The 14,338-nt window shown below is 39.7% G+C and overlaps 1 protein-coding gene across 2 annotated transcripts in view; it reads left to right on the forward strand.

The window, feature by feature from the left end:
- Positions 1 to 14,338, forward strand: part of WIF1 (WNT inhibitory factor 1) — a 283,251-nt gene that overhangs the window by 247,762 nt on the left and 21,151 nt on the right. For both annotated transcript variants that reach the window (XM_053716857.1, XM_053716856.1), the window contains one exon: positions 7,745 to 7,840. In XM_053716857.1, coding sequence (XP_053572832.1) covers positions 7,745 to 7,840 — 96 coding nt within the window. The remainder of the gene's footprint in view (positions 1 to 7,744; positions 7,841 to 14,338) is intronic.

Raw genomic sequence — 14,338 nt, forward strand, 5'->3', positions numbered from 1 at the left:
TTTAGTTCTTTTGACAGATATTGCATTTTAGCCAATCAGTGCTGACTCATAAAAAAATCCACGGGGGTGAGCACAATGTTATCTATATGGCACACATAAACTAGCATTGTCTAACTGTGAAAAACTGTCAAAGAGGCAGCCTTGAATGGCTTAGAAATTATCATATAGGCCTACCTAGGTTTAACTTTTAACAAAAAAATACCAAGAGAACAAAGCAAATTTGATGATAAAAGTAAATTGGAAAGTTGTTTAAAAATTGCATGCCGTAGCTTTTTTTCTCTAGACTATCCCTTTAAACAGTTATATTGATTCATGGGGGGCGATTTTATTAAGCCCCGTAGTCTGCCTAATGCAGCCATTTCAGAGCGAGCCTTCAGGCTCACCGGAAACAGGAGTTAAGAAGCAGCGGTCTTAAATCGTCCACTGCCTCTGAGGCTGCAGACAGCAATCCGCCCAATCGGATACGATCGGGTTGATTTACCCCCCCGGCTAACGGCCAATTGGCCGCAAAACTGCAGGGGGCGGCATTGTGCAAGCAGTTCACCAGAACTGCTTGTGCAATGATAAATGCCAACAGCGATGCAGGGCAGACATGATTCGCTATAGCCCGGGGTATGATAAATCTACCCCATGGTGTGTAATTAAAAAGTCCACAATTAGACTATGGAGAAATGATAAGATAACTTTAATTGGGCAAAGCATTTTAAAGGATTACATTTACATTTTGCACATTTAGCAGGTTTGACTTTTATCATAATATTGGCACCAAAATATATAGAGATAGAGAGTACAGTTACAACTTTCTCTTTTTGTTTAAACGTAGCTCCTTTCCATTAGAACATACCAAGGTAGACACATGAGCGCATACACGTATTGAGCACTATAAGGTAGCAGTGTTTGTAACAATGTTATACATTGTTGGAAACACTTTTTCTATAAGGTGCTTGAAGCACATATATGGTCCTAAGCCCTCTTAGGTATAATGTTAGGAAGTTTCAAGAAATATATCATAGAAAGAGGTAAATCTTACATGAGAATTAAAGGGACATGAAACCCACATTTTTTCTTTTATGATTCAGAAAAAGCATGTGATTTTAAACAACTTTCCAATTTACTTATATTATTTAATTTGCCTCCTTCTCTTGTTATCTTTTGCTGAAAGGTTTATCTAGGAAAGCTCAGGAGCAGCAAAGAACCTAGGTTCTCGCAGCTGATTGGTGGCTGCATATATATACCAATTCTCATTGGCTCAAACATAATTTATGTAAGAACTTACCTGATAAATTAATTTCTTTCATAATGGCAAGAGTCCATGAGCTAGTGACGTATGAGATATACATTCCTACCAGGAGGAGACAAAGTTTCCCAAACCTCAAAATGCCTATAAATACACCTCCCACCACACTCACACCTTAGTTTAACGTATAACCAAGTAGTGAGGTGTAAAAAGGAGTAAAAAAGCATACAAAAAAGAGGAATGGGAAAATAATATTGTGCTTTTATACAAAAAAATATAACCACCAAAAACAGGGTGGGCCTCATGTACTCTTGCCAACATGAAAGAAATGAATTTATCAGGTAAGTTCTTACAAAAATTATGTTTTCTTTCATGTAAATGGCAAGATTCCATGAGCTAGTGACATATGGCATAAAATACCCAAGATGTGGAAGTCCACAGAAGAGTCACTAGAAAGGGAGGGATAAATAAAAAAAACAACTATTTCTGCTTGAGAAATTAAATCCAAACAAAAAATACGTTTTTCTATAAATTTCAAGAAAAAAACTTAAAATATAAGCAGATGAATTAAACTGAGACAGCTGCCTGAGGAACTTTTCTACCAAAGACTACTTTAGAAGAAGCAAATACATCAAAATGGTAAAATTTAGTAAATGTATGCAAAGAAGACCAAGTTGCTGCTTTGCAAATCTGATCAACTGAAACTTCATTCTTAAAAGCCCACGAAGTGACAACTGATCCAGTAGAATGAGCTGTAATTCTCTGAGGCGGAAACTCTCCCGCCTCCAAATAAGCCTTGTGAATCAAAAACTTTAACCAAGATGCCAAAGAAATGGCAGAGGCTTTCTGACCTTTCCTAGAACCAGAAAAGACAGCAAATAGACTAGAAGTATTCTTGAAATCCTTAGTAGCATCAACATTTCTGGAGGACCCCACATCTGTACAATCTGAAAAAAACACATCTGGATGGAGAGACCACTCCCCCGGATGTAAAGTCTGACGGCTGAGATAATCCGCTTTCCAATTGTCTACACCTGGGATATGAATCACATAAATTAGACAGGAGTTGAATTCCACCCAAGAAAGTATCTGAGATACTTCTTTCATTGCTAAAGGACTGCGAGTCCCTCCCTGCCACAGTTGTCACATTGTCTGACTGAAAGCAAATGAACAGTTCTCTCTTTAATAGAGGCCAAGCCTGAACAGCCCTGAAAATAGCACGGAGTTCTAAAATATTGATTGGTAACCTCGCCTCTTTAGGTTGAGGTTTACAAACCCCTTGTGCTGTCAAAGACCCCCAGACAGCTCCCCAACCTGAAAGACTTGAATCTGTTGAGACTACAGTCCAGGAAGGTCAAACAAAAGAGGCCCCTTGAATAATCCGATGATGGTCCACCAAGACAGAGAGAGTTGAATGTTGGGATTTAAGTATATCAGTTGTGATATCCGAGTATAATGCCTGCACCATTGATTCAGCATGCACAGCTGCAGATGTCTCATATGAAAACAAGCAAAGAGGATCGCGTCCGATGCTGCAGTCAAGAGACCTAAAACTTCCATGCAGATAGCCACTGAAGGGAATGATCGAGACTGAAGGTATCGACAAGCTGAAACCAATTTCATTTGTCTCTTCTGTTAAAGACAGAGTCATGAACACTGAATCTATCTGGAAACCTAAAAAGGTGACCTTTGGCTGAGGAATCAAGAAACATTTTGTTAAATTGATCCTCCAACCATGTCTTTGAAGAAACAACACTAGTTGATTCGTGTGAGATTCTGCTAAATAAAAAGATTGAGCCAGTACCAAGATATTGTCCATATAAGGAAACACCGCAATACCCTGCTCTCTGATTACAGATAGAAGGGCACCGAGAACCTTTGAAAAGATTCTTGGAGCTGTCGCTATGCCAAATGGAAGAGCGACAAATTGATAATGTTTGTCTAGAAAAGAGAATCTCAGAAACCAATAGTGATCTGGATGAATCGGAATATGAAGATAAGCGTCCTGTAAGTCTATTGTGGACATGTAATGACCTTGCTGAACAAAAGGTAGAATAGTCTTATATTCACCATCTTGAAAGTTGGGACCCTTACAAAACGATTCAAAAACTTCAGATCCAGAACTGTTCTGAATGAATTTTCCTTCTTTGGGATAATGAATAGATTTGAATAAAACCCCAGACCCTGTTCCTAAAGCGGAACTGGTATAATTACCCGGAAAGCTCCAGATCTGAGACACACTTCAGAAAAGCCTGAGCTTTCACAGGATTTGTTGGAACGTGAGAAAGAGAGAGAATAGTCTCACAGGAGGTTTTACTCTGAAACCTATTCAATACCCTTGAGAGACAATGCTCTGAATCCACTGATTTTTAATAGAATCTGCCCAAATGTCTTGAAATAATTTCAATCTGCCCCCCACCAGCTGAACTGGATTGAGGGCCTCACCTTTATGCAAACTTGGGGGCTGGCTTTGGTTTCTTAAAAGGCTTGGATTTTTTCCTACTTGAAGACCGCTTCCAACTGGAACCAGAATCCTTAGGGGAAGGAGTGGTTTTCTGTTTTCTATTCTGACGAAAGGAACAAAAATGATTAGAAGCTTTAGATTTACCCTTAGATTTTTTTATCTTGAGGCAAAAAAACTCCCTTCCTCCCAGTGAGTGGAAATAATAGAATCCAACTGAGAACCAAATAAATTATTACCCTTGAACCTTAGGGACTTTTTCCCAAAACTCCAATTTAGCCACTGGTAAAGGATATAACTTCTTGAACCTAGAAGAAGGATTAAAAGAAGCACTAGGCTTAGACCATTCCTTAGCAATCACATCAGAAACATCATCGGGAACTGGAAAAACTTTAGGAGTAATCACAGGAGGTTTAAAAACAGAATTTAAATGCTTACTGGATTTGTTATCAAGAGGATCAGACTCCTCAATATCCAAAGTAACCAATACTTCTTTCAATAAAGAACGAATATATTCAATCTTAAAAAGATAAGAAAACTTATCAATTTCAATGTCTGAAGTAGGATCCTCTGAATCAGAGAGATCCTCATCAGAGGAGGATATTTCAGTATGTTGTCGGTCATTACAAATTTCATCAGACTTATGAGAAGTTTTAAAATACTTTTTACGTTTATTAGAAGGTGGAATAGCAGGCATAGCCTTTTGTATTACATCAGCAATATAATTTTTCATATCAACAGGGATATCATGTACATTAGATGTTGACGGAACAGGTGCTGTACTAGTAATAATAGAAACATTATCGGCATGCAAAAGCTTATCATGACAACTCTAATATAGCCAGAGATATAGAGGCCTATTTATCATATGTCTGTCGGACCTGATCCGACAGTGCGGATCAGGTCCGACAGACATCGCTGAATGCGGAGAGCAATACACTCTCCGTATTCAGCATTGCACCAGCAGCTCACAAGAGCTGCTGGTGCAACGCCGCCCCCTGCGGACTCACGGCCAATCGACTGCCAGCAGGGAGGTGTCAATCAACCCGATCGTATTCGATCTCGTTGAATTGCGGCGATTCCTGTCCGCCTCATCAGAGCAGGCGGACAGGGTTATAGAGCAACAGTCTTTAGACCGCTGTCCTTCAAGCTCCATACGGAGCTTGATAAATGGGCCTCCTAATTTCAGCTTGCTTACAACACATACACTTAGCTTTGGTAGAATTGTGTTCAGGCAGCATTTTTCCTACAGTAGCTCATGAGGCAGGATCAGACTGAGACATCTTTGCAAAAATGTAAAAGAAAAAATAACATTTAAACAAATATCCAATTTCCTCATATAGCAGTTTCAGGAATGGGAAAAAAATGCATATGCTTTTAGGCAGAAAAGCAAACAGCATAGCTCTTTAGAATAAAAAGAGAGCAAAAGCATAAAGGAAGTGGGGTAAAATAACTAAAAACATATTTGGCACCAAGTATGACGCACAACGCAAATAGTAATTAATTTTTTTGGGCGCCAACCAAAATCCGGAAATGACGCAACTCACGTCATAACAAGCGTGACTTTATTGCGCCCTCGCAAGCATAGTTTGCCTGCGAAAATAAGGAAAAGCAAGTCAAATTGAAAAAGACTAAACCCCAGGTAAAAAATAACTTCCTAAAACATGATTCCCATACTGAAACTGTTAGACTGCAAAGGGAAATACACATAGACCTGACTCATGGCAAATATAAGTAAATATATATATTTAAAACTTTATATTAAAATATAAAGCGCCAAACATAGCTGAGAGTGTCTTAAATAATGATACATAGTTACCGAAAGACACCCATTCACATATAGCAGACAGCCAAACCAGTACTGAAAACTATCAGCAGAGGTAATGGTATAAGAGTATATCGTCGATCTGAAAAAGGGAGGTAGGAGATGAATCCCTACGACCGATAACAGAGAACCCTTGAAAAGATTTCCCATGAGTGAAACCATAAAAATCAACGGCAATACTCTCTTCACGTCCCTCTGACAAACACTGTACTCTAAGAGGAATTGGTCTTCAGAATGCTTAGAAGCGCTTATCATAGAAGAAATCATAGAAATCAAGCACAAACTTACTTCACCACCTCCATAGGAGGCAAAGTTTGTAAAACTAAGGTGTGAGTGTGGTGGGAGGTGTATTTATAGGCATTTTGAGGTTTTGGAAACTTTGCCCCCTCCTGGTAGGAATGTATATCTCATACCATATGTCACTAGCTCATGGACTCTTGCCATTTACATGAAATAAACCAGTAGTGCATTGCTGCTCCTTCAACAAATAATACCAAGAAAATTAAGCAAATTTGATTTAAAAAAAAGTAAACTGGAAAGTTGTTCAAAATTGTATGTTCTATTTAAATCATAAAAGAAAATTTTTGGGCTTCATGTCCCATTAAATATGATTGTTGTATTAAATTAAATTGCAAGCTCTGTCTGAATAAGGAAACTTTCATTTTGACTTAAATGTCCCTTTTAGCAAGGAACCTTATAGACTTTTTCAAATATATTTGTATATTGTGTAGACTAAAAGTGCCAATAGCAAAAGAACCAGGTTGTAATTTAAAAGTAAAATAACCTGGAATACAGTGACGTGCAGTGACGTCAGAGGCTGGTGAGGCAGTGGCTAGGATACGCCTTCATTCTTTAGATATCCTTTGTTGAAGAAATAGCAATGCACATGGGTGAGCCAATCACATGAGGTATCTATGTGCAGCCACCAATCAGCAGCTACTGAGCATATTTAGATATGATTTTCAACAAAGGACATCAAAAGAATGAAGAAAATTAGATATTAGATGTAAATTGGAAAGCTATTTAAATTTGCATATGGGTTTCATATGGGTTTCATGTCCCTTTAAATGGTGTCTTGGAAAACTGGTCAACTTAGTAAACATCTGATTTTAGTCTAAAAGGATTGTAACAGAAACTCTTGCCAGATAACACAATGCTTGCTCTGATTATGAGATCTAGAAATCCATGCCCATTAAAATATGTTTAAAACATACTTTTTACTTTAATGCTGCAAATTATGCTTATAGATTCTTTCATTACATAAGGGATGAGAGTCAGAGGGGGAGGAAGAGACCATGGGGGAGAACAACACATAAGGAGAGAGATGAATAGAGAGAGAGACACACACACACAAGGGGGGGGGGGGGGCACTGCATTTTAAAGTAATAAAACAGCAGAGCTACAGAGAGTTCAGAAATGTAGTCTATAATTTAGTGTGAAGTACAGAGGCAAGCTGCTAAGTTAGTGGGTGTAAAGTTTGAGTAAATAAAATACAAAAACGACCCTGCTGTAAAAGAGTAAAAAAAACACTAAACCACATTCATTAAATTATCATTTTCACTAACAGAATCCCTTTCAGTAAAATCTTACTTTAATAAGATGTGGCTGAAACAGTGCTCTCTGTACCTCTTTTCCTGCTATGTAACAGTGGCACATTCTACTGCACTTAGAGGGGAAGAACAGAACTCTCTTTTTCACTTTAGCAAAGCTAGCAGGTTCACAGGACAGCAACAAAATATATGAAAGTTGTTTTTTTCCATTTTTGTTTTGTTTTATATGATTTAACATCCAGCCCCAACCCTATGTTCCACTTACTAATGCCTCTTGCTGGATTGGTTCAGCCCAAATAGGACTGCCTCAAATAAAGCACTTATAGGCCATGCAATGATCTTAACCACTTTCATCCAGTAGATGGCGCAGCATGTTTTGTAATGGTGGGCAGATCTGCTTGTGCCTCTCCATTGCACAACATATAGCTGTGAGAGAAAAAAATGCTGGGGAAATTTTTTTACAATTTTGTTTTTTTAAAGCCAATAAAAAAAAATATATTTTTGCCCATATGAGAGGTGAAGCACTGCCTCACCTGCCTCTAGTGACTGCACATCACTGCTGGAATAACCTACTTTTATTTATCAACATATGTATAGCTGTTTTGTACCAGTTGTGTTACAGCTCTGAGAGACAGAAATACTGAAATAATTAGATAAATGTTTGCTTGCAGCTGTATGTGAACCAGCCTGTGGATCACATGGGACATGCATCGAACCTAATAAATGCCAATGTAAAGAAGGATGGAATGGAAGATACTGTAACAAACGTAAGTAAGAACATACATTTAGAATGTTACAGGCATTTGGTACAAGGTTTTACCTAACCTTTTGCAGCCAAGACATTTTAGATTTGAATGAAATTTTCATAATGAATATTCGAGGAAATTCATTTTCCCGAATATTTGTTGGCTGCACTATTTGGTATTTGTTTAGTTTAAAAAATGAATACTTAATTTTAGTTAAACATTTACATTTGCTTTCGTTAAAATGAATGTAATGTTCAAAGATAAAAAGTTCACCTGTAGCAGTTTATACTTTTATGCTCTGGAGAGTGTTCTAACACGAGCCTCTTATTTTAAAAAATCAGTAAGGACACTGTAACAAATATACACTGTCTAACACGTCACCAAATACTCTCACAAGAGGATAATTGGGGACAAAGAGAAATAGTGGTACAATAACCTCAATATTCTATGTGTATGGGACTAAGGAGTACTAGTTAAAACATAACTTTTATTAAAGAAATATTTACAATCATTAAAAATAATAAAAAAAGGTGTTATATCTCCTATTATTAATAAAATTGACCATATATTGGGAACCATTAGTACTGGAGTATTTCACTATCTGTATTACTGATATATTACTGATTAGCCCGTATATATCAATATGTATTAAATACAACAAATGTTGCTAATTATAAGTGATAAAAACGGGTTTATTACTTGAACACAAAGCAGGTGTTTAATATAAGGGCACAAGTACACTTATCCACTATTACTGAGTGTATGTTGAGAATATGGGGCCGATTTACCATCTGTCAGATGAATATGATACGCTGTAGCGATTATGTCCACACGACATTGCTGAATCTGGTGAACTGCTTGTGCAATGCCACCCCCTGCAGATTCGCAGACAATTGGCCGCTAGCAGGGGTTGTCAATCAACCCGATCATATCCAATCGGGTTGATGATTGCTGTCCGCCACCTCAGAAGCAGCGGACTAGTTAAGAAACAGCAGTTTTAAGACTGCTGCTTCTTAACTCCTGTTTCCGGCGAGCCTGAAGGCTCATGCGGAAACAGGGCAATTAGACACAATACAGTCGATAATAAATTGGCCCCTAAGTGTTTATTTGTATTTATAGTAATCTGCTTATTCAAATACCTGGGGTCATATATATATATATATATATGCATGTTGTGTCAATATGATTGACACAACATGCTAGTGGCTGCGAATCTGCAGGGGGCGGAATTGCGCAAGCAGTTCACAAGTACTGCTTGTGTAATAATAAATGACTACAGCGTCGGACAGACCGATGATACATTGGCCCCTTTATGTCAACTTGTGTCTTGAGTGTTTTTTATGGAACACTCACTATATGTATACAGCAAGCTGCTTTATTAATGACACACACTGTGATCAGTAGTGACTTGTATTTCCCGTATTTGTAGTTCACTGTCATGTGATATATTATATATCTGCCATACTAAGTAGTTTATTTAACAAGCACAATATCTCCATGCACTGAGGTTTTGCGGCCCTCAGTGCATTACCTTGCTCTAACAAACGCAAGAGAAAAGGTTAAACATAGCTCTCCTGACCCGGAGTCATCTAAATATTTATCGGATTTAGCTATTGTTCCCAGTTATCCAATGATGAGTTAACCTCTTTAGCTTCAGAGGGTGAACTTTCTGGGTCGGAGTCCTTAGCGTCTAAGCCTCCTGCTGCAGAGGAACCGTCCTTTAAATTTAAAATTGAGCAATTGCGTTTTTTAATAAAGGAGGTTCTGTCTTCGTTAGAGGTTCGAGAGGCCACGCTGCCTGAAGAACCTATGATATCTAACTTAGACAGAGTTTACAAAGACAAGAAAGTTCCTTTGACTTTTCCTGTGCCGGTTAAGATGGCGAACATTATTAAGAACGAATGGGAAAGAATTTGTTCTTCCTTTTCCCCCTCATCTACTTTTAAAAAGTAGTTCCCAGGCCCGGACTCTCAACTGGATTTGTGGGGGTCTATTCCTAAGGTGGATGGTGTTAGTGCTACGCTTACTAATAGTACTACTATACCTCTTGAGGATAGTTCTTTGTTCAGAGAGCCGATGGATAAGAAAATGAAAACCTTTCTGAGAAAGATGTTTCAACATACGGGATTTTTGTTTCAACCGGCGGCTGCAGTTGCCACGGTTGCCGAAGCGGCTACCTACTGTGAGACTCTTTGTCGGAACTCATTGAGGTAGAGTCTCCCCTCGAGGATATTCAAGACAGAATTAAAGCTCTGAGAATTGATAATTCTTTTATCTGTGATGCGAACATGCAAATTATTCGCCTAAATGCAAAGGCCTCTGCCTTTGCGGTCCTAGCCTGCCGGGCGCTCTGGTTGAAGTCTTGGTCTGCGAATATGACTTCTAAGTCCAGACTCCTTTCTCTTCCCTTCAAGGGAAAGATTTTATTTGGTCCAGGCCTGGACTCCATTATTTCTATGGTTACCGGAGGCAAGGGTAAGATAAGTAGAACAAGTCTAAGGGATGACAATCTTCTAATTTTTGTTCCTTTTGTTCTGACAAATCCCAACGACAACAATCCTCCTACAAGCCCGAGCAACCCAAGAGTACTTGGAAGCCGTCTCAGTCCTGGAATAAATCCAAGCAGAATAAGAAGCCCACCAAAAACAAATCGGCATGAAGGGGCGGCCCCCGATTAAGGATCGTATTGTGTAGGGGGCAAACTGTCTCTTTTTTCAGATGTCTGGTTCGAGGATGTACAGGATCCATGGGTCCTGGAGGTGGTATCTCAGGGATACAATATAGTCTTCAAATCTCATCCACCAAAGGGCAGATTCCTTCTCTCAAATCTGTCTACCAGAGCAGAAAAGAGGGATGCCTTTCTAGGGTGCGTTCGGTATCTATCCTCCTTAGGAGTTGTTGTCCCGGTACCTATCGAAGAAAGAGGTTTGGAGTTTTATTCAAACTTTTTTATGGTCCCAAAGAAGGAGGGAACTTTCCGCCCAATTCTGGACCTAAAGTGCTTAAACAAATTTCTCAGTGTCCCTTCCTTCAAGATGGAGACGACAAGGTCCATCCTTCCTTTAATTCAGGAAGGCCAGTTTATGACCACTATAGATCTGAAGGATGCTTACCTTCATGTTCCAATCCACAGGGAACACTTTCAGTTTCTGAAGTTTGCATTCCTGGACCAGCACTTCCAGTTCATTGCCCTTCCATTTGGCCTAGCTACTGTTCCAAGAATCTTTAGGAAGGTTCTGGGGGCTCTTCTAGCCGTGTCCAGAACTTAGAGTATTGCAGTAGCCCCATACTTGGATGATATTGTTGTGCAAGCACCATTCTTTCATCTTGCTGAAGAATTCTCGGAGTCCCTTCTCAGTCTTCTTCTATCACATGGATGGAAGATAAACTTGGAAAAGAGTTCACTTATTCCAAGTACCAGAGTAGAATTCCTGGGTACTATAATAGACTCCATATCCATGAGGATATTTCTAACAGACCAGAGACGTTGCTAGCTAACTTCGGGATGTCTTGCCCTCCGGGCCTCCTTGAGTCCCTCTGTGACTCAGTATATGGAGGTGATTGGTCATGGCGTCCTGCATGAACATCATTCCTTTTGCCAGGTTCAGTCTCAGACCTTTACAACTGTGCATGCTGAGGCAGTGGAACGGTGATCATTCAGATCTATCTCAACAGATTTTATTAGATAGCCGATCGAGAGAATCGCTCTCTTGATGGCTCTGTCCAGATCATCTGTCCAGAGGGACATGCTTCTTAAGACCATCCTAGGAGATTGTGACTATGGACACAAGCCTATAAAAAGTTCCTTTAGCTTATTAAAAATTCCTTTATTAAACAAAAATGGGGATAAAAGTCTTAACACACACAACGTTTTGGGGTGGTCCCCTTAATCATGAGCTGTTTGGGGTGCCAGGAAGGCACAGGGGTTGTGGACTCAGGAGGAGTCCTCACTCCCAATCAATATTTTGGAACTACGGGCAATTTTCAAGGCCTTGAAGGCTTGGCCACTTCTGGGTTCGTCCCGGTTTATCAGATTCCAATCAGACAATATAACCTTGGTGGCTTATATCAACCATCAGGGGAGAACAAGAAGTTCCTTAGCAATGAAGGAAGTATCTCAGATTCTGGAGTGGGCGGAGGCCCACAGCTGTTCGCTGTCAGCGATCCTCATTCTGGGTGTGGACAACTGGGAGGCACATTTTCTCAGCAGGCAATCCTTCCATTAAGGGGAATGTTCTTTCCATCCCGAGATGTTTGCAGAGATATGCAACAAGTGGGGGACGCCGGAGATAGATCTCATGGCGTCCTGTCTAAATACCAAGCTACCCAGGTACGGGTCGAGGTCGAGGGATCCCCAAGTGGATCTAATAGATGCACTAGCAGTGCCCTGGAGGTTGAAACTCATATATCTTTTTCCTCCATTGCCGCTTCCTCCTCGAGTGGTGGCCCGCATCACGCAGGAGCGGGTATCAGTAATCCTGATTGCTCCATCGTGGCTGTGAAAGACGTGGTTTGGGGATCTAGTGGGGATGTCCTCATCTCTGTGGAAGTTACCTTGTTGCAGAGACCTGCTGATACAAGGTCCATTTGTTCATCTAGATTTCTAGATTCTCTGAGGCTGACTGCGTGGAGATTAAACGCTTAGTCTTAGCCAAGAGAGGTTTCTCTGAGAGTTTCATTGATACTCTTATTCAAGCTCGTAAATCAGTTACTTGGCATATACCACAAGATGTGGAGGACCTACTTTTTCTGGTGTGAAGAGCGTGGTTTTTCCTGGCACAGAGTTAAGGTTGCCAGGATCTTATCTTTTCTCCAGGGTCAACTGGAGAAGGGCCTTTCTGCTAGTTCCCTGAGGGGACAGATTTCAACCCTGTCGCTTTTATTGCACAAGAGACTGGCTGAGCTTTCAGACTCTACCTCACAGGTTCTGTTTGAGCCTCTGCATTCTGTTGACATTAAACTGTTATCTTGGAAGGTTCTCATTTTTTATTGGTTATTGCTTCTGCGTTCAGAGTTTCTAAGATCTCTGCTTTGCAATGTGAGCCCCCTTATCTGATTTTTCTTGCAGATAAGGCAGTTCTACGTACTAAATTATGTTTTCTTCTTAAGGTTTTGTCAGATTGCAACATCAATCAGGAGATTGTGGTTCCTTCCTTGTGTCCTGATCCTTCTTCATCGTAGGGATGCTTACTTCACAATTTGGATGTGGTTCAAGCCTTGAAGTTCTATCTTCAGGCTACTAAGGAGTTTAGACAATCTTCCTCTTTGTTTGTTGTCTATTCGTGGAAAGCGTATGGGGCAGAAGGCTACTTCAACTTTCCTATCTTTTTGGTTAAGGAGTGTCATCCGTGTAGCTTATGAGACAGCGGGACATCATCCTCCTGAGAGGATAATGACTCATTCCACTAGAGCAGTGGCTTCCTCTTGGCCTCTATGGATCAGATTTGTAAGGCGGCTAGCCAGTCCTCCTTACATACTTTTTAAAATTTTTACAAGTTTGATGTTTTTGCTTCGGCTGAAGCAGCTTTCAGGAGAAAAGTTTTGCAGGCTGTGGTACCCTCAGAATAGGGTTCGCCTCTTCCTTTTTGTTCCCTCCCATTATTCATTCAGTGTCCTCTGGAGCTTGAGTATAGTTTTCCCAACAGTAATGAATAAAGCCGTGGACTTTCCCTATCTTAGGAAGGAAAATATAATTTATACTAACCAGATAAATTCCTTTCCTTCCAGATAGGGAGAGTCCATGGCCCCTGCCGATTTTTTTCTTGTCTATGGACAGTCCCCTATTATTTATTTTATCTTCTGGCACCATTTATACCCTAATGTTTCTCCTACTTTTCCTTGTTCCCTCTGCAGAATGACTGGGGTAATGAGGAAGTGGGAGGAATATTTAAGCCTTTGGCTGGGGTGTCTTTGCCTCCTCCTGGTGGCCAGGTGTTGTATTTCCCAACAGTAAGGAATGAAGCCATGGACTCTCCCAATCCGGAAGGAAAGGAATTTATCTGATAAGCATAAATTATGTTTTTATCACTGCCCTGTTTTCACATTCTCTTTTACAAATTATATTACATATGTTCTGTTTGGACAGTTCACATATACCGCTACGTAATTGCCACATCAGTATATAATTCTAAATAATATAATATTAAATGAGCAAATAATATTAAATGAGCAAATAGACTATATAGACTAGTTGTTGCAGGTAATTCATTAACATTAGTTATACCTGTAACAACTATTTATGACATTATTCAAATTATATAAAGACTCTAAACATCATGATAAACAGCCTTGCTTGTCTCTAATACCCACAATTAGGGACAGCATATTAGATAGAATACAGCTGTATACTCATATATATGACCCCAGTTATTTGAGCAAGAAGATTGCTATATATACAAATAAACACATAGGGGCCGATTTACTAAAGTGCAGACGGACATGATACGATGTAGCCACACATACGATAAGATGATGTCCGCCGCACATCGATAAATGCCGACAACATATGCTGGTGAACTG

The sequence above is a fragment of the Bombina bombina genome, chromosome 6 (assembly GCF_027579735.1).
Source record: "Bombina bombina isolate aBomBom1 chromosome 6, aBomBom1.pri, whole genome shotgun sequence".
Classification (NCBI taxonomy): domain Eukaryota; kingdom Metazoa; phylum Chordata; class Amphibia; order Anura; family Bombinatoridae; genus Bombina; species Bombina bombina.